At 40.9% G+C, this 24,094-nt stretch overlaps 1 protein-coding gene and 2 non-coding genes across 3 annotated transcripts; all 3 read left to right on the top strand.

Annotated features, from left to right (window-relative positions):
- The first annotated feature begins 4,955 nt into the window (after positions 1–4,955).
- LOC148664510 (zona pellucida sperm-binding protein 3-like) lies at positions 4,956–10,737 on the top strand. The gene is made up of 8 exons (XM_088631548.1): positions 4,956–6,450; positions 9,045–9,342; positions 9,444–9,559; positions 9,635–9,741; positions 9,821–9,995; positions 10,073–10,190; positions 10,389–10,556; positions 10,636–10,737. Exons 2-8 carry the CDS (start codon positions 9,199–9,201, stop codon positions 10,645–10,647), a joined length of 840 nt encoding a protein of 279 aa, XP_088487674.1. The 5' UTR covers positions 4,956–6,450; positions 9,045–9,198; the 3' UTR covers positions 10,648–10,737.
- A 7,190-nt stretch (positions 10,738–17,927) lies between these two features.
- trnal-caa (transfer RNA leucine (anticodon CAA)) lies at positions 17,928–18,038 on the top strand. Its single transcript has 2 exons — positions 17,928–17,965; positions 17,993–18,038. It is a non-coding gene; the product is annotated as a tRNA-Leu (tRNA).
- A 3,579-nt stretch (positions 18,039–21,617) lies between these two features.
- trnal-caa (transfer RNA leucine (anticodon CAA)) lies at positions 21,618–21,728 on the top strand. The gene is made up of 2 exons: positions 21,618–21,655; positions 21,683–21,728. It is a non-coding gene; the product is annotated as a tRNA-Leu (tRNA).
- The last annotated feature ends 2,366 nt before the right edge of the window (positions 21,729–24,094 follow it).

A 24,094-nucleotide genomic window follows, 5' to 3' on the forward strand; every position in this document is an offset into this window, starting at 1 on the left:
TGGCGCAGCTAAAGAAGGAAAACGAATGCCTGAAGTGGAGATTTCAGCTGTGGGAGAAGGATTCGGGAGCAAGAGGAGATCAGGGTCGGACAGATCAGGGTACCCAGACGCTTCCCTGTGAAGTCACTGCAGAAATAAAATAAGAAATGTTGTCAGGTCAGTGTGGTGACTTGTATGAAGTCAGAGTGTGTGTGTTAAAAACCACTGTATATAACTAACTCACTGGTGAGATTTTTTAAATAACAAACTTTATTTTAAAGAAAACATCTCACAATAGTGAACATTCTCATTCTCATTCTCAGTACGCATTCTAACAAAGTATCTAACAAAGTAACAAGGTATCAAACTGTCATCAAATAAACTTTGAGAGATGCAGAGTGACGTGGGAAAGACATGTGTGATGTAGCAACGGGATTCTTTACTGGAAACTGAACTGTTTTGTCCGGTTACGGTGCTGAAAACCCCTCGTTCACATTCAACAATTGTTCCACTGAATCAATTTGTAATCCAACGTCATTAGGAGACACCATTTATAAATATTGTATTCACGTTGTATCGGTCTAGATTTTTTTATTTATACTAATGATTGTGTAAATAAAAATTATTTTGATTGGTTTAGATATTACCGTCCTCCAGGGTCTGTCTGTATTAACTCCTCTGGAATATTAATCCGGTGTGTCTGTATTAACCTCTCTCTCTCTAAGTGCATTGTTTATGTACTGTACTGTGCAGTAAGTGTGTGTGAATCAACCCCTCTCTCTCTCAGTGCAGTGTTAATTTACTGTAGTGTCCAGGCAGTCTGTCTGTATTCACCCCTCTTTCTCATTGCAGTCTTTATGTCCTGTAGTGTCAGTATTAACCCCTCTCTCTCATTGAAGTGTTAATGTACTGTAGTGTCCAGAAAGTGTCTGTATTAACCTCTCACTTAGTGCAGTGTTTATGTGCTGTAGTGTCCAGTCAGTGTGTCTGTATTCACCCATCTCTCAGTGCAGTGTTTATATGCTGTAGTGTCCAGTCAATGTATCTGTGTTCACCCCTCTCTCAGTGCAGTGTTAATGCATTGTAGTGTTAAGTCTGTATGTATGTATTAACCTGCCTCTCTCTGTGCAGTTTTAAACTACTGTAATGTGTGGTCAGTGTGTCTGTATTAATTCCTCTCTTTCTCAATGCAGTGTTAATGTCCTGTAGTGTCAAGTCAGTGTGTTTGTATTTATCCCTCTATCTCTCTCAGTACAATGTTAATGTACTATAGTGTCCAGTCAGTCTGTCTGCATTTACCCCCCTCTCTCTGAGCACTGTTAATGTACGGTCTGTATAAATGCCTCTGTCTCAGTGTAGTGTTAATGTACTATACTGTCCAGTCAGCATGTCTGTATAAACCCCTTTCAGTGCAGTGCTAATATGCTGCAGTGTCCAGTCAGTATGTATCTATTAACACCTCTCTCTCAGTGCAGTGTTAATGTACTGTTATGTCCAATCATTGTCTGTATTTACCCCTCTGTCTCAGTGTGGTGTTAATGTACTGTAGTGTGCAGTCAATTTGTCTGTTAACCCACCTCTCTCTCTCAGTGCATTGTTAATGTACTGTTATGTCCAGTGTCTGTATTTACCCCCCTCTGTCAATGCAGTGTTAATATGCTTTTATTTCCAGTTTGTCCGTGTCTGTATAAAGCCCTCTCTCTCACTGTAGTGTTAATGTACTGTAGTGTCCAGTCAATGTGTCTGTATTAACCCCTCTCTCTCTCAGTGCACTGTTAAAGTAAATGTAACGTGATTGTGATATTATTACAGTAGACTTTCTTTTTAGATGGTAGTTAGGTTTTTGACAAAGCTAAATCAGAACACCCCCTTATACCCATTTATTCCGCTATGTTTAAACAACCCAAATTGATTGTCAGTGTACTAGTACGCATGTGTGTAGTTTAAAGCTTTTTAGATCACATGGCCTCAGCTATCACTACTATGCTGATGATACTCAAATATACATCCATACCAAACCTGACGCTGATGTGTCTGTCTCTATTCTATTTAGTTGCATCTCCCATATAAAATCTTGGATGACTCAAAATGTCCTTCATCTTAACTGTGACAAGACTGAAGTCATGCTTATTGGCACCACCCATCAACTTTGTAAAACCAATGCTGTAACTCTATCTGTAGATAATCTTATACTTGAGCTTCAGTCTATATTGAAAAACTTAGGGATGCTATTTGACGTTTGACCCATATGTGCAGCAAAAATATTGCTCCACTACGCCCTATGTTATCACTAACTGTGGCTGAAAAGTGTTGTCTAATCTTGAATCGACTACTGTAATGCTGTACTCTCTGGGGATTCTAAATCCACATTGAACAAACTCCAGTATGTCCATAATTCAGCAGCCAGAATCCTGACCAGGTCTAGAAGAAGTGTTCACATTATTCCTATCCTGAGTCCTTGCACTGGCTTCCTGTCAAGTTGCATGTCGACTTAACAATCCTCCTGCTCACCTATAAGGCTCTCCATGGCTTGGCACCTCAGTACCTGTCTGGTTTATCACCCTACTCCCCACGTCACAACCTTCACTCTTCTAATTGTGTTCTCCTATCTGTCCCCCAGTCCGTCTATAATCAATGGGTGACATGGCCTTCTCCTGTTATGCCCCCAAGCTCTGGAACTCCCCAAGGATATCAGAGAGTCACCTTCTCTAAACTCCTTCAAATCCAGATTCAAAACCTTCTTCTTTAGAAGGCCCTTCATTGAACTGTTCTTTACCCCTCTGCTCCTACTGTATTTAGTACCACCATCTAGTGTCTCCTCTAACTGTGTGTTCTAATCGTGCTTATTTTGTGTATTTTTTGTTGTTGGCATTCTGTAAAATGCTTTGAGAAGCCACCTTTAAAGGTGCTATATAAAATAAAGTTTTTTATTATTATTATAAAGATTTTATCTTGTTCTGTGTTTACAGGCTCAGAGGCCAGTGCTCTCTTTGAGGCTGGGGAAAGGGCTGCTCTTGAACAGAAGCATAGTGCGGAGGAGTGGGGCTCCAGTCTGATGCAGGAGACAGAGCTCACTGCTCCAGAAGGGAAAAAGACTCTCAGTGAGCAGCACACAGAGAGCAGACAGATTGTTGAGGTTCTGAACTCTGTGCCCATGATGAAGATGGAGTCTGAGAGTGGGACACCTGGACTCTTAGTATGTGATGATTTTACAGATAAGATGAATAATCTGTACTCAAACAATATTACGCAGGTTTGTAATGAACTAGGCTGTTTCTCTGTACAAGAGCACAAAGAAGAACTGTGTGAGTTTAATCTTACAGAGCAGGACATGGATCCCCAGTTGATTGACCCTGCAGAGCAGACGACTGATGTACCTGGTGAAGAGAACAATACTGAGTCACAGCACACTGAGAAGAGTCAGTACAGGGAGGAGCAACAGCAGCTCATACAGGGCTTGATAATCATTAGACCTTGTTCTGTTCAAGTGGAGAGACTGTCATTGCAGAGTCTCAAACAACCATATGATCCCTTAGTATCTGATGACTTTACACACAGGTTTAATGATCTGGTTACTGAGAAAATTGTTGAAAGTTTTAATGAACTGGAGAGTATGTCTGTTCTTCGGCAAAGAGAGGAACAACTGAATGAACTGGATGGTTTTAGTCTCAGAGAGCTGGAGAAGGAGCCCCAGATGATTCACACTGCTGAGCAGCACACTGAGGGACAAGGTGGAGAAAACAAATCTCAGTTTCAGCACACAGAGCAAGATCATTCCATGGAGCATTTTCAGAGTAAGAGACCCCAGCACAATCAGAGGATGAGGAAAGATCAGTCAAGGCCTTGCTCAGATGGAGTGGACAAACTGCCATTATGGCACAGGGAGGAGCAGCGTTTCTGTCAGTCTAGCATTTCAAAACCCTACCAGCACCTTCACACAGGAGAGAGACCTTTCAGCTGCAGTCAGTGTGGGAAGAGTTTTAGTCGGTCACGTAACTTAATAAACCACCAGCGCATTCACACGGGAGAGAGACCTTTCAGCTGCAGTCAGTGTGGGAAGAGTTTTATTCAATCATATGACTTAAAAAGGCACCAGCGCATTCACACAGGAGAGAGACCATTCAGCTGCAGTCAGTGTGGGAAGAGTTTTAGTCGGTCAAGTAGCTTAATAGCCCACCAGCGCATTCACACAGGAGAGAGACCATTCAGCTGCAGTCAGTGTGGGAAGAGTTTTATTCGGTCAGGTGATTTAAAACCCCACCAGCGCATTCACACAGGAGAGAGACCATTCAGCTGCAGTCAGTGTGGGAAGAATTTAAGTCAGTCAAGTAGCTTAATAGCCCACCAGCGCATTCACACAGGAGAGAGACCATTCAGCTGCAGTCAGTGTGGGAAGAGTTTTATTCGGTCTTGTGACTTAAAAACCCACCAGCGCATTCACACAGGAGAGAAACCATTCAGCTGCAGTCAGTGTGGGAAGAGTTTTAGACAGTCAAGTAGCTTAATAGCCCACCAGCGCATTCACACAGGAGAGAGACCATTCAGCTGAAGTCAGCGAGGGAAGAGTTTTAGTCAGATAAGCCACTTGCAATCACACCAGCACATTCACATAGGAGAGTAACCATTCAGGTGCAGTCAGTGTGGGAAGAGTTTTATTCAGTCACATGACTTAAAAATGCACCAGCGCATTCACACAGGAGAGAGACCATTCCGCTGCAGTTAAGAGTGGGTTTTTTTCCAGTCAGGTGACTTAAAAACACCAATCTAGTCAGCAGGTCAGTTGTCAGTCAAGTAAACTAAAATGTCTTTCAGTGCAAGTAGGCATGTGACATCCGAAGAAGGCTCCACAGCCGAAACATTTATTTTCTTCTCTTTTCAGCATGGAACAAACCTTTACTTTAATAAAATATCTATTAGTCACAGTCACTTTGTACTCACCCACTTTTGAGTTCATCTGGTCAATTAAATTATGACTATACTCTTATTTACAATTGACTAAAATAGAAATAGCTCCTGTCACAGAGTTTAATTTATGTGTATAATAAAATGTTTTTAGTTTTATTCAATTTTAAAATGAATGAGGTCTAAATTGAATAAATTTCATTGTCAATTGAATTGGATTCCTTATAGTCTTGGAATGTTAATTTTAGTCCTGTTTAATTTTCCAATTAAGACTGTTCTCATTGGATAAGCTTGTAATTGTGTAACAGCTTTTAACTTACCATGTTATACACAGAATGTGTATAAAACAGATTAAGATCCTTAACTGTCACTCTTAAGGAAAAAAAGTCACACATCTGATTAAATTCTACAAACAAAAGCTCAAAGTCTTTGTTGCACAATCTAAAGTGTATTTTCCCCAGAGAGGATATATATCAAATACAAGAAATATTTATACAATAAAGGGTAAATAATAAAGAACAAGATATCGTATGAATTAGCAATAATTCTATAATAGTCATTTTTTTCAATGCAACTATTTTTTAAACAAGACAAGCAATATATACAGTGCCTTCAGAAAGTATTCATGCCCCATTGTTTATAATGTTAAAATGAAATTAAATATTTATAGTTCTGAAGTCATCTATTAAATAAAAATGGAAAATTACTTAATTGATAAGTATTCACTCCCTTTGTTTTAACAACCTAATTTGGGTCAATTATCTTGAGAGGTCATACTAAATTATGTTAACAAGGTACACCTGTGTTCCTTTCAAGTTCACCGGTGTTCACTTGCTCGATAAATTGCACAATAAATATCACTGACTGTGAGGTCTCACAACTAAAACAGCAGATCAGATCAGTCCTGCTGTCATGAGGACCAAGGAGCTGCCTGTGGAGCTTTGAGATAAAGTTGTTAGGAGGAGAAAAGCTGGAGAAGGTTATAAAAAGATTGGCAAAGATTTGAATCTTCCTAGGAGCCCAGTGAAGTCCATTGTAACTGAAGTGGGACATGTGTATATATCTCACTTATCCAGCATCACAGTATCACCACTTAAGCACACTGTGAGAGGTGTTAATGGGATCTGTTAATCTAGCCTCAAACATAAGTTAAACTAAGATGCCATAAAGCTGACCTGCTTTAGCAGCCCCAGTGGCTTAATGCTACATAATAAAAAACAGGAACAACACCCACAAACAGGATAAATCACACCAATGTCTGCTGCATATCAAAGGACAGAACCTAGAGCAAGAAAGAGTAGGACAAGAAGTAATTAGATATCAAAGAACAGGACAAGCACTCAGGTGGTGAAACAAACTTTCTTCTGACTGTATATAAGAATTGGGAAACCCTTGCAGTTTGTCTGTTTTGTGGGGCAGACCCAGCACGCATTGTCAGACTTATTGAGCTCAATAAAACTGAATCTGCACAAGACTGTGTCCTTCTCCTCTGATGAAGAATTTCCCACAACAGTTGGCGTAGTCGACAGGATTCTCCAAGTCTTCGGTAATTCCCAGACAGCACACAGGGTGAGTATATTTTTTATGTTACCACACAATTAGGTTACCGAAAAGGAAGGACCGGAAACATACAGAGAATATAAAGAATCATTTATAGGGAAAAGAGTAAGGACACGCCTCTGAGATTCAGGGTAAAAATACCTTAACCGAGACAAGACATGATTCCTCTGAGCTTGGTTTTGAAACCAAGACAAGACGTGGTTCCTCTGAGCTCTGGGCGGGTCTCTAAACCAGGGAGCTTTCCCCCTGGGGCGAGGCAAAGTCCCTAAACGGAACAAGGTGAGCTAAGCGACGATATTGTGCCAGCAAGATTCCCTCTGAGTCCAGACAGGCACCCCTAAGGTTAATAATATTATTAAGATTATATTATTAACAATATAAGTATAGACCAGTTGTGCTAGCAGTTTAATCACCAGTGACTGCTGAACTGAGTGTTAACTGAGGAGTTGGCCCTGTACGCTAACACCAGACTCATATTCACTGACTGCTTCACAAGGATACTTGTAAGTGTGCTGGCAGCTCCGCTTTTAACAATTTATTAAAATGCTAACAATATGTAAAATAAAAACAACAGCACCGTTAAATGCTGGGGAGACGGGTAGTTTTTTTTTTACAATCAGATTCCAATCTCTAATGCTGTGTGTGAGAGCTTGTAATGTAAGTTTACTTTTCTCACATTTTCTGACAACTATTCCAAAGGGGCACCCTGTCAACTCGTTATACTTTTTAAAATGTCTGCCTGCATGTTTGATTTTTGTCGTTTTATTTAGAAAAAGTTCAATATTGATCATAACTAAAGAAAATTAGGATCACGAATAAAAAAAGGGGCTAAAGATATGAGTCGCTCTTGAATCAGAGCTGGGTGACACGGGCTTCTGTTCTCATATAGTTGTACGAGAAGCAGGAGGAATCACTTCTCTCCTATGGAGCATGAGCTGAATCAGGAGGGAGACATTTCCTATACTCGTGCATATGTCAACGTTTGACCTACATCGTAAAACTAAAACTAAATTAAAAACTAACATTAAGTTGTCAGAGACATTCATTTATATACGAAAAAGAGACAAAGTAATAATTCTACATTAACTTGTCCTACACTGATCAGACTAATTGAAATGTATGGATGCCCGTTTCCGCCAGGGAGTAAAAATAAAACGCGCTATGGTATCTCAGGATTCCGACTTAGTAACTCAGAATTCCAACTTTATATCTCAGAATTTCAAATTAAAAACTCAGAATTGCGACTTTATATCTCGTAATTTTGACTTTCTATCTCACATTCGCGATTTCAAAATAGCCCATATTTCATTGTCTGTCCTTTCGTTATTGTAATGGATTCAGGTTCTAAGGGCTTGTGCCCTCGCCACTCCCACCCTAGTTCGTGCCTCACTGCATTGGCTCGAACCCAGGTCTTGCCAGCTGAGCTTAAGAGCACTTTCTTTAGCCCCGGCGGCCAGCATCCCTGTTATGCGCAGGGGAGGGCGGTGCCATCACCACACTGCAACCAGATCGTACAAATTGTATGTTGCAAAGGAACAAGTAATAGGTTTATTCAATGCTGAAAAAAAAGAAAGAAAACACAATGATCATAGGATCTATAGGCCTGAAGACTTGATAAAAATCCGGATGGAATAGCGGCTTTTAAAAAAAATATTTAAACACCAGAAATACAAAAACGGACACAGAATATGAAATAAGATACAGAAGCGGCGAGGGCACAAGCCCTAGAACCTGAATCCATTACAATAATAAAAGGACAGACAATGAAATATGGGCTATTTCGAAGTCGCAAATGTGAGATATAAAGTCAGAATTCTGAGTGTTTAAGTCGCAATTACGAGATATAAATTCGGAATTCTGAGTTTCTAAGTCGCAATTCTGAGATACCATAGTTTTATTTTTTACTCCCTGGCGGAAACGGGCTTCCATAGGTTCTCAGTGCTGCGAAGCAAAAGCAATCTGAAAAATCAGACAAATTATTATCAGATCATGTCAAAAGCTGATCAGTATTTCTTTACTGGGAAGCAAAGAAATGCTTGTATTACACATTTTAATATGACATGCAAAAATGAAAAATAGTAAACTTATTTTAATTGCGTTACATGTTGATAGAACAGCCCCCTTGATAAAGTAAAGTGTGGACGGACGTGTCGCATGTTCCGTACTCTGTCTGACAGTGAGTTTAACACACTGTCCTCGTAAATTAGAAACTAATTGAACAATAAATTCATCTGAGCCAAATCTACACGTGTGGGTGATTTAATTCTGTCTAAATTGCGTGGAACTCCTCCGCTGAGGTCGAATACACACGGGAAAGTGTTCAGGCGGCTTCCCGGAGTCCGGCCTCAGACTGGAAGCAGGTTCTAATTAGACGCTGAGAACAAGAGTCTCTGTGTGTAATTAATTGTGTTGATTGAGCGGTAGTGTGACCAGGTGTGTGGTAGAAGGTCCTGCCAGTATAAAAACCTAGTCACCGCGTTCACACTTTATGCTTTCTTGCTTCAACACAGTTTGGTGGTTTACTTATTTTACTCCTGTAGCAATTTAGCGGGACGTTAATTTGGCGATGCGCTCGTTTCTCTTTGTGCTGTGCCTGTGCGCAGGGGCCGGGCTCCCCGCACTGATCTCCGCCGGGCCGGCTGGCTGGGACTCTCGGGCATCAAGAGCGTCCTGTTTCCTCCCCAGCGAGGGCGGCAGCCGGCTCGCCCGGCCATCGGGGGCACCCGAGGAGTGGCCGTGTGGTGCGACTCCAGCAGGATGTACGTGAGGGTCAGTCGGCTCCTGTTCGGCTTCAGCTGTCGGCCATCGGAGGTGACCTTGGGCAACTGCAGCGTCAGCCGAACCACAGGCCGTTACTTCTACTTCATCTACGGGCTTCACGAGTGCGGTACCGAGCGATCGGTAAGCGGGTCTTCATCTACAGGCAGTGTATCGATGTGAGCTGTAGGGCTAGTGTCAGGGTTGCCTTTCCTGGGAATACCCCTTCCTCTGTGACCTTGCAGGTTGTCCAGGGCCGCCTGGTGTACTCCAACACTCTCCGCTATGCCCCGCCCTCCTCCAGTGCACCTGTGCATCGCTTCATTCCCTTCTCTGTGCCGGTCAAGTGCTCCTACAACAGGTAGGCAGGGCTCTGCTGCTGCTGAGAAGCCGCTGGGAAAGTGTCCAGAAGCCCCTCATCCCCTCTGTCCTGCAGGTTCCACTACTCCTACAAGGTTGGCTATGTCCCCACGTGGGCCAGGAGAAGGACCTTCTTCAAGGACCTGAAGAACAAGCACAGCTTTGTGCTGCTCACCACCAACTGTAAGCTCCTTGAGTGAGTGGCTCCTCCTGCCTGCAGGGGGTGCTGTGTACAGGTGTAATGCTGCCTCTCTCTCTCCAGCCCACTGGGTCCGGCTCTCTCCTAAGGATGAGTACTTCCTGGGTCAGCCCATGTACTTCCAGGCCACTGCCTACTTTGCCACAGTGGAGCAGAGGCTGTACATCCACTCGTGTTATGTAACAGAGAAACCGGACCAGCACTCCCAGCCCCGTTTCCCTGTGATCGACAACTTGGGGTACGGCCCCTTCTGGAAGGGGAGGTGGGCAGGGGCCCTGAGAGCCTGCAGGGGTTCATCCTTGTCCTTGTCCCCAGGTGCATGGTGGACAGCAAGGCAGATGGCTGCCTGTCCAGGTTTGTCCCCTCCAAGCAGAAGGATGTGCTCCGCTTCACGATTGATGCCTTCCTCTTCCAGAAGAAGCTGTCCAGGAAGGTGCTGCTCTCAAAGGCTGCTCAGCCTTCTTGCTCTACTGATCCATTGTCTGCTTTTTCATTCATGATCTAGATGTGAACTAGACTGTGGCAGCTGTAGTGCCTAGAGCTGCCAGCTTGCCTTCACTGATGGCAGAAGGTCCTTCTCTGTCCCTCTATTGGCCTTGATCCCTTAATGCTGTGACCTTCCCTCTTGCAGCATGAAGTGACTGAGCTGTACATGCACTGTGTCATGGCTGTGGCTCCTGCTAAAGCAACACCAGGGACCAAGTCCTGCACCTACAGCAGAGCTCCAGTGAAGATGCTGAGAGCACCAGTGAGGATGTGGAGGGAGCAGAGGACTTTGGAGATGTTGGCCAGTGGACAGGTAGGGTCTGGCAGGAGGAGCTCCTGTAGGGGTGCGTGTCCTGCAGTTCAGCTGGATTGTTCTCCTTCTTCCTCCCCAGGTGCCTGAATGAAGGCTCCAGCCTGGCCCTTGTGACTCTCCTGCCTCCACTTGCCTTGTAATGGCAACATCTCAATAAAGCTGTGAAAGACCCTTCTGCCTACCCTTGTTTCTTTATGGTTTATAGGTTTGAATGGGGTGGAGGAATTCAAGGGAAGTATTTGTGGGGGTTCCCTTTCAAGAATGCTTCCCGTATTGCTGCCAATGAGGACTGAAAATGGCTGGAGTAATAAAGCGTTGTACTGGGGGAAGATGGCCGCACTATTCCTTGGGCAGGGCAGTGTGACTTTTTTTTTACTTGGGGAGAGACAGAGGTGTTCAATATACTGGAAATCCTCCCGTTTCCGAGAGGGGTAGTGCTTATGGAGTGTGAGTTGCTACTGTAGTGCCAGTAAGAGTGAGATCTGGTGTCCTATTCTAGGCTGCACAAACTGACTAAAAGAAACACAAGGAAGGGATTGTCAACAGGGGCTTGGTGTAAAGTAGGCCTTCCGTTCCTTGGCAGAGGAATAATACTGGTGCGTGAACATCAATGAATAATGGTACAGTTAGAATCTTGGAGGTCTTGTCTTATGGGTGTTGGTTTTACAGCAGTGGTAGTGGACAGTCATGAGAAGTATTAGGATTGAGACTGGATATCCCAGTACTTGACTGGGAAGACAGGTGTTCACAACCACTTTTACCAGCAGCACAGACTGCGTAGATTGAGACTGAACCCTTACTACACAAAGCCTCTCCCCTGTTTCAGTGTCCCATGTCATGATTTTCAAGTGAATCCTAGTCTTCCTTTGTGACTACCTATAATTTGCACAAATCCTGCTGGCCCACTAACACTGTCAATTCTTAGCCCTACTGCACTGCCCTATTAAAGCTTCCAGGATTTAGGCTAAACTATTTTATATAATGGTTCTGAAGGTGGCTTCTCAAAGCACTTGACAGAATTACAATAAGAATACACAGGATAAAACAATTCCAATAGACAGAGGAGACCATGGATGGTGGTACTAAGGAAAGTAGAAGCAGAGGGCTAAAGAATGGAACCAGTTCAGTAAAGGCTCTTCTACAGAACAAGGTGTTGAGTCTGAATTTGAAGGAGTTTAGGGAAGGTGACTCTGGTATCCTTGGGGAGAGAGTTCCAGAGCTTGGGGGCATAACAGCAGAATGCCCTGTCACCCATACAGTGTAGACGGGCTTGGGGGACAGGAGACCAGAATTAGAAGAGTGAAGGTTATGAAGTGGGGAGTAGGGTGATAATAGATTAAACTGCAACTGAAATGTGAAGGCAAGTTCTACAGTTTATGCAAGAAAGGGTAATGTTAGGCTTTTATGGGACGGGGGTAATGGCAGCACTTTTGAGGACCGTTGGTACAACAGCAGTGCTCAAGGATTCATTTCCAAATATTGAGGACAATGGGTTATATACCCATCGTTCTTACCAAAGGCTCAGAGACCTTTCCACCACTAATTTATACAGGTTTGGTTCATTTGGGTTTTATCAGTTAAACATTTAATATTGTATGTCAGTTTGTTGATGCCTGTATATCACAGTGATCTGCACACACACCTTTGACTGAATATGGGCTGCCAAACCTCTCCACCAAACTTATGTATCACGGTAGGTACACAAGAAGTTTATTTGTAATAACAGGGTTGTTGGTGCCAGTAGTCAGATTGGGTCAATTGCAAGGTAAGAACAGCATCACATTAACTGGAGATGATCCAGAGATTAGCATGCAGCTCTGTACGCCAGATTAATACCGATTTGCAACTCGCTCGTCTGCTGACTTTAGTCCCCTGCTCAGTAATCACAATGTTCCCAATTGCAATGAGCCCAAGGAAACAGCTGCTGCTCTCTAGAGGACACTACAGGACAGGACTAAGTACAATTTCTGCAATAGACTAAGCAGTTTAGTGCCAAACTGATGGAACACTGAATCCTATGGGACAGTTCCGAATGTAGTAGCAACTTAATACTGAAATAATATCATAAACACCTCGTGATCTTAGGAATCTGTCGCTGTTAAAAAGTATTATAATAATAAGCTAAAATTGTACTGCAGCCACAACACAGTGGACTTGCAGCTCCTGTCCTGATCATACAGAAAGATGTCATCACTAACACCTGTTAACAAACATAGCGCCTGCAGTCTGTGAAAGAGAGCTCTGAGGTAAATATTCCTTGCAGGGAAGTGAACTGAAAAACAGGCAAATACATCACTCAGATGAAGAGCAATGACTGTCGCTAAAGTAAGTGAGAGAGGGTACATCTACTGTATAGTAGTTCATCCACAGAAATTCAAACATAAATTTGTGACGCACCAGAGTACCACAAAGCTAGAAGCGTGCCTTCAACTGGAGTATTGTAGCACGACTATTTATAAGTAATATTAACTTATTCCAGGCGTTCATCTGGTTTAAGAATACGAATCGATGCCTTCAAATAGACCTTTAACAGTCCTTTGATGTAGAATTAAGAAAATGGGGAATTATCTGATCCCGTTCTCAATCCAGTAGTTTATGGACAGGCGCTCTCAGCGGACTGTGCGCAGGAGTGATGGGTGATGTGGAATTCTATGGGCTCAGTGGGACTCCGGGAGTCAACTCAGGGCTCTGTTGTAGATTCCTGTAGAACCGGTGTGAAATGATAATGTATCATTGGCTGGTATTATTAATGTAACGTTTACTGGTACATTTCGGCCAAAACATATTTTCTTTCTTCTTTTTTTCAGGATGGAATAAACCTATTACTTGTTCCTTTGCAGCCTACGCATGCTGACGCAGCTACCCACCTGAATTACAAATTGTATGTTGGCCGTTCTGTTACACTATATTGATGAATCGTACAAGATCATAGGATCTATAAGCCTGAAGACTTGTCTTGTACAGTGACCTGATAAAAATCAAATTAATTACATTAATTTTTATGGAATTCCATTTCCAGTAGTGAGGCTTCCATAGTACACGGATGGAATAGTGGACGGTGGGCTTTTAATTTTTTTTTTATTTAATCATCAGAAATACAAAAACGAAGACAATATGAAATAAGATACATAAATAGACACTTCACATCCAGGAGAATTCACAATTATAAAAGCTGAAACTTTTTAAATATTTCCATTGTATGTCCTTTTTTACTTTAAAAAAAAAACTCTTCTTTAGCTCAGCTGGCAAGGCCTGGGTTCGAGCCAATGCAGTGAGGCACGAACTAGGGTGGGAGCGGTGAGGGCACAAGGCCTGGAACCCGAATCCGTTACAATGACAAAAGGACAGACAATGAAATATGGGTTAATTCGAAGTCCCAAATGTGAGATATAAAGTCGGAAAGTTCTGAGTTTTTAAGTCGCAATTCTCAGTTACTAAGTCGGAATTCTGAGATACCATAGCGCGTTTTTATTTTTACTCCCTGGCGGAAACAGGCTTCCATAGAAATGGTCAGATTCAGAGCCATTGCAGTTCGTGCTAATTAGAACAACGCCAGTACTGAACCCTCAGCACCGTACTGACTACTGAGCACAAGTTCAGCTGCTCGCCAGCTTTGTTACGCACAGTTTTGCATTGCTATTGAGCTCAGAGCAGGAGCTGATCTTCAGACAGTACCGTGTTAAAAAAGCAACATGTGCCAGGCAGGAGTCAAACCTACAATCTTCTGTTTCAAAGTCAGATGCGTTATACATTACGTCACTGGCCCTAATCTTACGGTGCTCAACTGCACCATAGTGACCTCAGCACCACTACTAGTAATACATCGCCCCCGGCCAAAATTGCTTAGTAAAAAAAAACATTTTCTATACTGTCTGTTTAAAAATATTATATCTTTAAAAAAGACAAAGGGTTTGTGTGTCGCGCTAAAGTTTCGATTCATTTCGAATGCAAAGAAAAAACATTTTTTTCTTCCAAGAAATCATAAATTTGTCTCATCCTCCATACTATAATTCTCTCTTGTAGTAGTAAAGCATTTTGAGTCAAACCGAACAATATATTAAAGGAACAAGTAATAGGTTTATTCCATGCTGAAAAGAGAAGAGAGAAAACATAACGTTTCAGCTGTAGAACCTTCTTCAGGTTTGTTTTCTCTCTTCTCTTTTCAGCATGGAATAAACCTACAGTAGTACTTGTTCCTTTGCAGATACGCATGCTGACGTAGCTACCCACCTGAATATATTAAACGTTTCATCCATACGATTAACATAATGTTCTCCTGAATAACTACAGTAAATGACAAAGCCTTAGAGCCACAGAGAAAAACAAATTGCATTTAAAGTAATTTTAAAGGCTCGAGATAATATTGCACTATAAACGCAAATGTCTGTCTTCTTTGTGGCGCTTACTTTTTGTTGCTTTAGCAAATTTCATGCAGTTTATTTCTGACACAAGACATAACAAGCTTGTGTATTTATGACAAAAAAGCAGGGCAGCAATTTATATCGGCCTTGAAATTGATATTGTTAAAAAGTGAGTTAAATGCAGATATAGTAAATATATGTTCTCATATAATAGTGTGTTTTTTTGTCTAAAAATCCTTCATGAATGGTTTAACAGACACCTTGCATAATTAAAAAAATATATATTTACGAATTTTAACTTTTTATACAGTAAAGTTTTGTTGTGAACATGAGCCCTGTTTATCGATGTCACCAACACAGTTCTGGATTTTATTCTGCCTTCCTACGCACATATGAATTTTCTTTCACACAACAGCTCGCATGTATGGTAGCGTATTAGCGCCAGGGATAAAAAGAATGATGTTGGCTTTTAAATGATAAACCATTTGCGTTTATACAAAATCACAATGCGTTGTCGCAGACATTGGGACATACTCTGTTTAAACACCTGTCATTTTCTCTTATATTGGCTCCTGTGCTTCGGTCCATTTGAGAGAGAAGACACTGAAAAAGTCTTGTGAAAGTGGATTTTGCACTTGCGCCAGTGCTGTAGTGGTCTCATACAGACACCCATACAAATCCACCACACGTTGGAAGCTCTGGAAGGCAACGTAAAATATTGCTCTGTCCGTTGGTGGATTAGGTATGCATGCTACATTTCAACGTAAAATGCAATGTAAAAAGATCAAATTTGATTCAAAATCGATTAATGTAAAAACCGATAAAGCTCATGTTTTTTATCTAGTTTTATCTATATCTATATCTAGTTTTTCAAAGGTCTTAAAAAATGTTTATCATGATTGTGAAAGTTCGAGAAGGTGTACCAGCGCGTGCCTTTATATCGCCAGCTTCAGTCTCGCCTGTAGCTGCGAGAAGGTTAAAAGCGGACAAGTGATCTGTCTTTCGTCCAAATAATTGCTGGAGCAGCAGGACGTAGAGCACCATCCAGCAGCTAAATCATCCAAGAGCTAATTCTGTTTTCAGCACAGGGAGTAAGAATGAGCTCAGTCCGGCTCCCAGCAGAATCCATTCTGGTTTGGTTGCTGTCAGACTGTGCATCTGAGGCTTTTTGGATCGCAACGTGAAAAAAAAGAACAAAAAACAATTGCTCACATCGTGTTACTTCTACCAGAGGAAGGGAAGATATCACTTTAAAAAATCAGCACTTAATATTTGGATCCGGGGCCTCATACTAATTATTTAACTATCAGATTGTGTTTCTGCAACATTTCGTGCACAGTATGCCGTATTCAACAATAAAACAACAGTCACAACGAGGCCTTTACACCCAGTCTGGGGTATTTTCCCCTTTTATATTTTTGCCACTTTATATCGAACCTGTTATACTCCCAGAAGTGCGCAGTAGCTTCTACTTAATAAAAATATACAATTCACCGCTGGTATAAACAGATGTGTGCCATGTCTGCTTTTGTAAGCATTTGTTTCAAAAATAAGTTCACAATATGTTAAAAACACAAAAAGCACAAACTTAATAATACAACGATACAAAATCAAAACCAAATCATAAAGCCAATTAAGTACCTATCCTTTGAAAACAGAGAACACCTTTATATCTACAATAAAAAAGTGACATTTGTATCTACTTTTGAATTACTGTACAAAGCAGACAGAGTATTCCCTGAATTCAAAGATCAGATCTTGGCCAAAACAAGACAATCAGACGTGAGCTGAATTCAGAACAAGAGCCTCTGCTTCGTCGTTTATTGAGCTTGTGATCAAAGTCTGAGTGGAAAAAGATTGGCTATTTTAACTGTTTGAATGAAATACACAAAGGGCACCTTCCTTCGACCCAGTGTCAAACCAGCAACCTAAGGATTCCCTCTTGTTTCCACTACAGTCCTCCGCTCTACCAACTGAGCTACCAACAGATGTCAGGAGATGCTCTCTGGCACATACTGTCCGATGTAGTGAAATGTTCCGGATGATTTAAATCCCAGATCGACATCGTTTCCAACTCGTTTCCTTAGTCTTGTTTACCTTGAATTTAAGCCACATACCAGGATTCTACTGTATAAACTTCCGGAGATATTACAAAATGTTTGATGGAGCATCAATCTTTCCAGGCGGAAATTGACTCCTTTTCTTTCTCGAGGGATCATATTAAACATTTCATTTGGATCGAGAAGAGGATCACCATGAGACACAAAACAAAGAGTTTCATTCTGTCTTTATTAGAATCTGTATTACAGCTAATGAATGTAAAGCCTTTAGTATGCGAGAGTGAGAGTTCAGTTATGCCAGGGAGTGTGAGAAAAGAGAACTGAAATTTAGTAAATTAATATTTAAATAGAGCGTAAATCTTCAAAGTGTCACTGCAAAATTATTACAGGGGTCTACCAGCTGCCGGACGTACTTGTTTTGGGACTATTTCCAATAAGTACCGCATTAGTAGTTGTGTGTCCTTACTGGTATCTTTTAAACATTCGGTTATATACAAACGGGACAGAGACACAGTGATAATCTGATTTTAACATGTCCTGCATTTTAACTTACTGAACAGATAAATTGAAATGTTCTGATTCAGAGCCCCTGCAGTTCGTGCTAATTAGAACCACAACAATACTCCTGAGTCCTGAGCACCACACTGAGCAAAGGTTCAGCTGAACTCTGACTTTGTTCAGCACGACTTGTTGTTGCAGTTGAGCTCAGAGCTGGAGATGATCTCCATATTCTACCACACTAACTAGTCCTAAACATAGTACACAGTACACACTTTTTAAAAACAATTTAAAATATTACACAAAGGCTGTAAAGCACACTCTAAATCGATCCGAATATTTGATTTCCGCGATCCGTTTAGGCAACATTAGGCAACGTGGCGCTTCTCCAGCAAAGCATTTCTCAGTTTTGTGAACTACTGGTGCTTTTAACACACCAACTTGCGCAACTCGTCAGGATGGCCGAGTGGTCTAAGGCGCCAGACTCAAGGACTCCTGTCTTTCCATTGCTTGGGTGTTCTGGTCTCTGAATAGAGGCGTGGGTTCAAATCCCACTCCTGACAGCTTTTCCCTCTCTTGCATTTTTCCTGTCTTCTTGTGCTCGCTGACAACGACAGAAAGAAGAAAACGGAGAAACAGGCTTGCGGGCACATGATGGGCAGGGAAATGCTTCGTGAACACTTCAATGTGATTAGCAGAAAGTCAAATAGGCTTTGATTTCTCCCTTAAGAACTGTTTGGGGTGCCTGTAATCGAGTAAAGATTTACGGTCAAGGTATGCATTCAAAGGTGAAAGACCGAAATATAAATCCAGAAGAAGATGTATTAAAACATATTGTTTTCCTTGCGGTTTCCCCTGTATTTCATTAAATGTGGCATTGTGAAATCAGCCTGTAGCCCTACGGAATGTAGCCACTCTCCCGGTGACAGCGGCAGGAGCCGAGAGGATTAAACCAGAGCTCGAACAGAGAGTTAAAAAAATATGGGCAACTAGAACATAGATCATAGAACATTTTTATTAAACTTTCCTATCTGCTCGGCCTTACTGAAGTATTTTAGCTGCATTTTAGCTTCTATTTATATACTTTACAGTAGATAGTGTTTAGTAAGAGAAGAGAGATACAAGCGCTAAACCCCCACAATAACCAAACCTTAACTAAAGCAGGAAGATCTGTTGCTTTAGCAAATTTCATGCAGTTTATTTCTGACACAAAACATAACAAGCTTGTGTATTTATGACAAAAAAGCAGGGCAGCAATTTATATCGGCCTTGAAATTGATATTGTTAAAAAGTGAGTTAAATGCAGATATAGTAAATATATGTTCTCATATAATGGTGTGTTTTTTTGTCTAAAAATCCTTCATGAATGGTTTAACAGACACCTTGCATAATTAAAAAAAATATATATTTACGAATATTAACCTTTTATACAGTAAAGTTTTGTTGTGAACATGAGCCCTGTTTATCAATGTCACCAACACAGTTCTGGATTTTATTCTGCCTTCCTACGCACATATGAATTTTCTTTCACACAACAGCTCGCATGTATGGTAGCGTATTAGCGCCAGGGATAAAAAGAATGATGTTGGCTTTTAAATGATAAACCATTTGCGTTTATACAAAATCACAATGCGTTGTCGCAGACATTGGGACATACTCTGTTTAAACATCTGTCGTTTTCTCTTATATTGGCTCCTGTGCTTCGGTCCATTTGAGAGAGAAGACACTGAAAAAGTCTTGTGAAAGTGGATTTTGCACCTACGCCAGTGCTGTAGTGGTATCATACAGACACCCATACAAATCCATCAAACGTTGGAAGCTCTGGAAGGCAACGTAAAATATTGCTCTGTCCGTTGGTGGATTAGGTATGCATGCTACATTTCAACGTAAAATGCAATGTAAAAAGATCAAATTTGATTCAAAATCGATTAATGTAAAAAACGATAAAGCTCATGTTTTTTTATCTAGTTTTATCTATATCTATATCTAGTTTTTCAAAGGTCTTAAAAAAATGTTTATCGCGATTGTGAAAGTTCGAGAAGGTGTACCAGCGCGTGCCTTTATATCGCCAGCTTCAGTCTCGCCTGTAGCTGCGAGAAGGTTAAAAGCGCACAAGTGATCTGTCTTTCGTCCAAATAATTGCTGGAGCAGCAGGACGTAGAGCACCATCCAGCAGCTGTAGACGATGTTCGAGGAAGAGCTAATTCTGTTTTCAGCACAGGGAGCAAGAATGAGCTCAGTCCGGCTCCCAGCAGAATCCATTCTGGTTTGGTTGCTGTCAGACTGTGCATCTGAGGCTTTTTGGATCGCAACGTGAAAAAAAAGAACAAAAAACAATTGCTCACATCGTGTTACTTCTACCAGAGGATAGGAAGATATCACTTAAAAAAATCAGCAATTAATATTTGGATCCGTGGCCTCATACTAATTATTTAACTATCAGATTGTGTTTCTGCAACATTTCGTGCACAGTATGCCGTATTCAACAATGAAACAACAGTCACAACGAGGCCTTTACACCCAGTCTGGGGTATTTTCCCCTTTTATATTTTTGCCACTTTATATCGAACCTGTTATACTCCCAGAAGTGCGCAGTAGCTTCTACTTAATAAAATATACAATTCACCGCTGGTATAAACAGATGTGTGCCATGTCTGCTTTTGTAAGCATTTGTTTCAAAAATAAGTTCACAATATGTTAAAAACACAAAAAACACAAACTTAATAATACAACGATACAAAATCAAAACCAAATCATAAAGCCAATTAAGTACCTATCCTTTGAAAACAGAGAACACCTTTATATCTACAATAAAAAAGTGACATTTGTATCTACTTTTGAATTACTGTACAAAGCAGACAGAGTATTCCCTGAATTCAAAGATCAGATCTTGGCCAAAACAAGACAATCAGACGTGAGCTGAATTCAGAACAAGAGCCTCTGCTTCGTCGTTTATTGAGCTTGTGATCAAAGTCTGAGTGGAAAAATATCGGCTATTTTAACTGTTTGAATGAAATACACAAAGGGCACCTTCCTTCGACCCAGTGTCAAACCAGCAACCTAAGGATTCCCTCTTGTTTCCACTACAGTCCTCCGCTCTACCAACTGAGCTACCAACAAATGTCAGGAGATGCTCTCTGGCACATACTGTCCGATGTAGTGAAATGTTCCGGATGATTTAAATCCCAGATCGACATCGTTTCCAACTCGTTTCCTTAGTCTTGTTTACCTTGAATTTAAGCCACATACCAGGATTCTACTGTATAAACTTCCGGAGATATTACAAAATGTTTGATGGAGCATCAATCTTTCCAGGCGGAAATTGACTCCTTTTCTTTCTCGAGGGATCATATTAAACATTTCATTTGGATCGAGAAGAGGATCACCATGAGACACAAAACAAAGAGTTTCATTCTGTCTTTATTAGAATCTGTATTACAGCTAATGAATGTAAAGCCTTTAGTATGCGAGAGTGAGAGTTCAGTTATGCCAGGGAGTGTGAGAAAAGAGAACTGAAATTTAGTAAATTAATATTTAAATAGAGCGTAAATCTTCAAAGTGTCACTGCAAAATTATTACAGGGGTCTACCAGCTGCCGGACGTACTTGTTTTGGGACTATTTCCAATAAGTACCGCATTAGTAGTTGTGTGTCCTTACTGGTATCTTTTAAACATTCGGTTATATACAAACGGGACAGAGACACAGTGATAATCTGATTTTAACATGTCCTGCATTTTAACTTACTGAACAGATAAATTGAAATGTTCTGATTCAGAGCCCCTGCAGTTCGTGCTAATTAGAACCACAACAATACTCCTGAGTCCTGAGCACCACACTGAGCAAAGGTTCAGCTGAACTCTGACTTTGTTCAGCACGACTTGTTGTTGCAGTTGAGCTCAGAGCTGGAGATGATCTCCATATTCTACCACACTAACTAGTCCTAAACATAGTACACAGTACACACTTTTTAAAAACAATTTAAAATATTACACAAAGGCTGTAAAGCACACTCTAAATCGATCCGAATATTTGATTTCCGCGATCCGTTTAGGCAACATTAGGCAACGTGGCGCTTCTCCAGCAAAGCATTTCTCAGTTTTGTGAACTACTGGTGCTTTTAACACACCAACTTACGCAACTCGTCAGGATGGCCGAGTGGTCTAAGGCGCCAGACTCAAGGACTCCTGTCTTTCCATTGCTTGGGTGTTCTGGTCTCTGAATAGAGGCGTGGGTTCAAATCCCACTCCTGACAGCTTTTCCCTCTCTTGCATTTTTCCTGTCTTCTTGTGCTCGCTGACAACGACAGAAAGAAGAAAACGGAGAAACAGGCTTGCGGGCACATGATGGGCAGGGAAATGCTTCGTGAACACTTCAATGTGATTAGCAGAAAGTCAAATAGGCTTTGATTTCTCCCTTAAGAACTGTTTGGGGTGCCTGTAATCGAGTAAAGATTTACGGTCAAGGTATGCATTCAAAGGTGAAAGACCGAAATATAAATCCAGAAGAAGATGTATTAAAACATATTGTTTTCCTTGCGGTTTCCCCTGTATTTCATTAAATGTGGCATTGTGAAATCAGCCTGTAGCCCTACGGAATGTAGCCACTCTCCCGGTGACAGCGGCAGGAGCCGAGAGGATTAAACCAGAGCTCGAACAGAGAGTTAAAAAAATATGGGCAACTAGAACATAGATCATAGAACATTTTTATTAAACTTTCCTATCTGCTCGGCCTTACTGAAGTATTTTAGCTGCATTTTAGCTTCTATTTATATACTTTACAGTAGATAGTGTTTAGTAAGAGAAGAGAGATACAAGCGCTAAACCCCCACAATAACCAAACCTTAACTAAAGCAGGAAGATCTGTTGCTTTAGCAAATTTCATGCAGTTTATTTCTGACACAAAACATAACAAGCTTGTGTATTTATGACAAAAAAGCAGGGCAGCAATTTATATCGGCCTTGAAATTGATATTGTTAAAAAGTGAGTTAAATGCAGATATAGTAAATATATGTTCTCATATAATGGTGTGTTTTTTTGTCTAAAAATCCTTCATGAATGGTTTAACAGACACCTTGCATAATTAAAAAAAATATATATTTACGAATATTAACCTTTTATACAGTAAAGTTTTGTTGTGAACATGAGCCCTGTTTATCAATGTCACCAACACAGTTCTGGATTTTATTCTGCCTTCCTACGCACATATGAATTTTCTTTCACACAACAGCTCGCATGTATGGTAGCGTATTAGCGCCAGGGATAAAAAGAATGATGTTGGCTTTTAAATGATAAACCATTTGCGTTTATACAAAATCACAATGCGTTGTCGCAGACATTGGGACATACTCTGTTTAAACATCTGTCGTTTTCTCTTATATTGGCTCCTGTGCTTCGGTCCATTTGAGAGAGAAGACACTGAAAAAGTCTTGTGAAAGTGGATTTTGCACCTACGCCAGTGCTGTAGTGGTATCATACAGACACCCATACAAATCCATCAAACGTTGGAAGCTCTGGAAGGCAACGTAAAATATTGCTCTGTCCGTTGGTGGATTAGGTATGCATGCTACATTTCAACGTAAAATGCAATGTAAAAAGATCAAATTTGATTCAAAATCGATTAATGTAAAAAACGATAAAGCTCATGTTTTTTTATCTAGTTTTATCTATATCTATATCTAGTTTTTCAAAGGTCTTAAAAAAATGTTTATCGCGATTGTGAAAGTTCGAGAAGGTGTACCAGCGCGTGCCTTTATATCGCCAGCTTCAGTCTCGCCTGTAGCTGCGAGAAGGTTAAAAGCGCACAAGTGATCTGTCTTTCGTCCAAATAATTGCTGGAGCAGCAGGACGTAGAGCACCATCCAGCAGCTGTAGACGATGTTCGAGGAAGAGCTAATTCTGTTTTCAGCACAGGGAGCAAGAATGAGCTCAGTCCGGCTCCCAGCAGAATCCATTCTGGTTTGGTTGCTGTCAGACTGTGCATCTGAGGCTTTTTGGATCGCAACGTGAAAAAAAAGAACAAAAAACAATTGCTCACATCGTGTTACTTCTACCAGAGGATAGGAAGATATCACTTAAAAAAATCAGCACTTAATATTTGGATCCGGGGCCTCATACTAATTATTTAACTATCAGATTGTGTTTCTGCAACATTTCGTGCACAGTATGCCGTATTCAACAATAAAACAACAGTCACAACGAGGCCTTTACACCCAGTCTGGGGTATTTTCCCCTTTTATATTTTTGCCACTTTATATCGAACCTGTTATACTCCCAGAAGTGCGCAGTAGCTTCTACTTAATAAAATATACAATTCACCGCTGGTATAAACAGATGTGTGCCATGTCTGCTTTTGTAAGCATTTGTTTCAAAAATAAGTTCACAATATGTTAAAAACACAAAAAGCACAAACTTAATAATACAACGATACAAAATCAAAACCAAATCATAAAGCCAATTAAGTACCTATCCTTTGAAAACAGAGAACACCTTTATATCTACAATAAAAAAGTGACATTTGTATCTACTTTTGAATTACTGTACAAAGCAGACAGAGTATTCCCTGAATTCAAAGATCAGATCTTGGCCAAAACAAGACAATCAGACGTGAGCTGAATTCAG

Source organism: Lepisosteus platostomus, chromosome 5, assembly GCF_059453375.1.
Source record: "Lepisosteus platostomus isolate fLepPlt1 chromosome 5, fLepPlt1.hap1, whole genome shotgun sequence".
NCBI classification, from domain to species: Eukaryota; Metazoa; Chordata; class Actinopteri; order Semionotiformes; family Lepisosteidae; genus Lepisosteus; species Lepisosteus platostomus.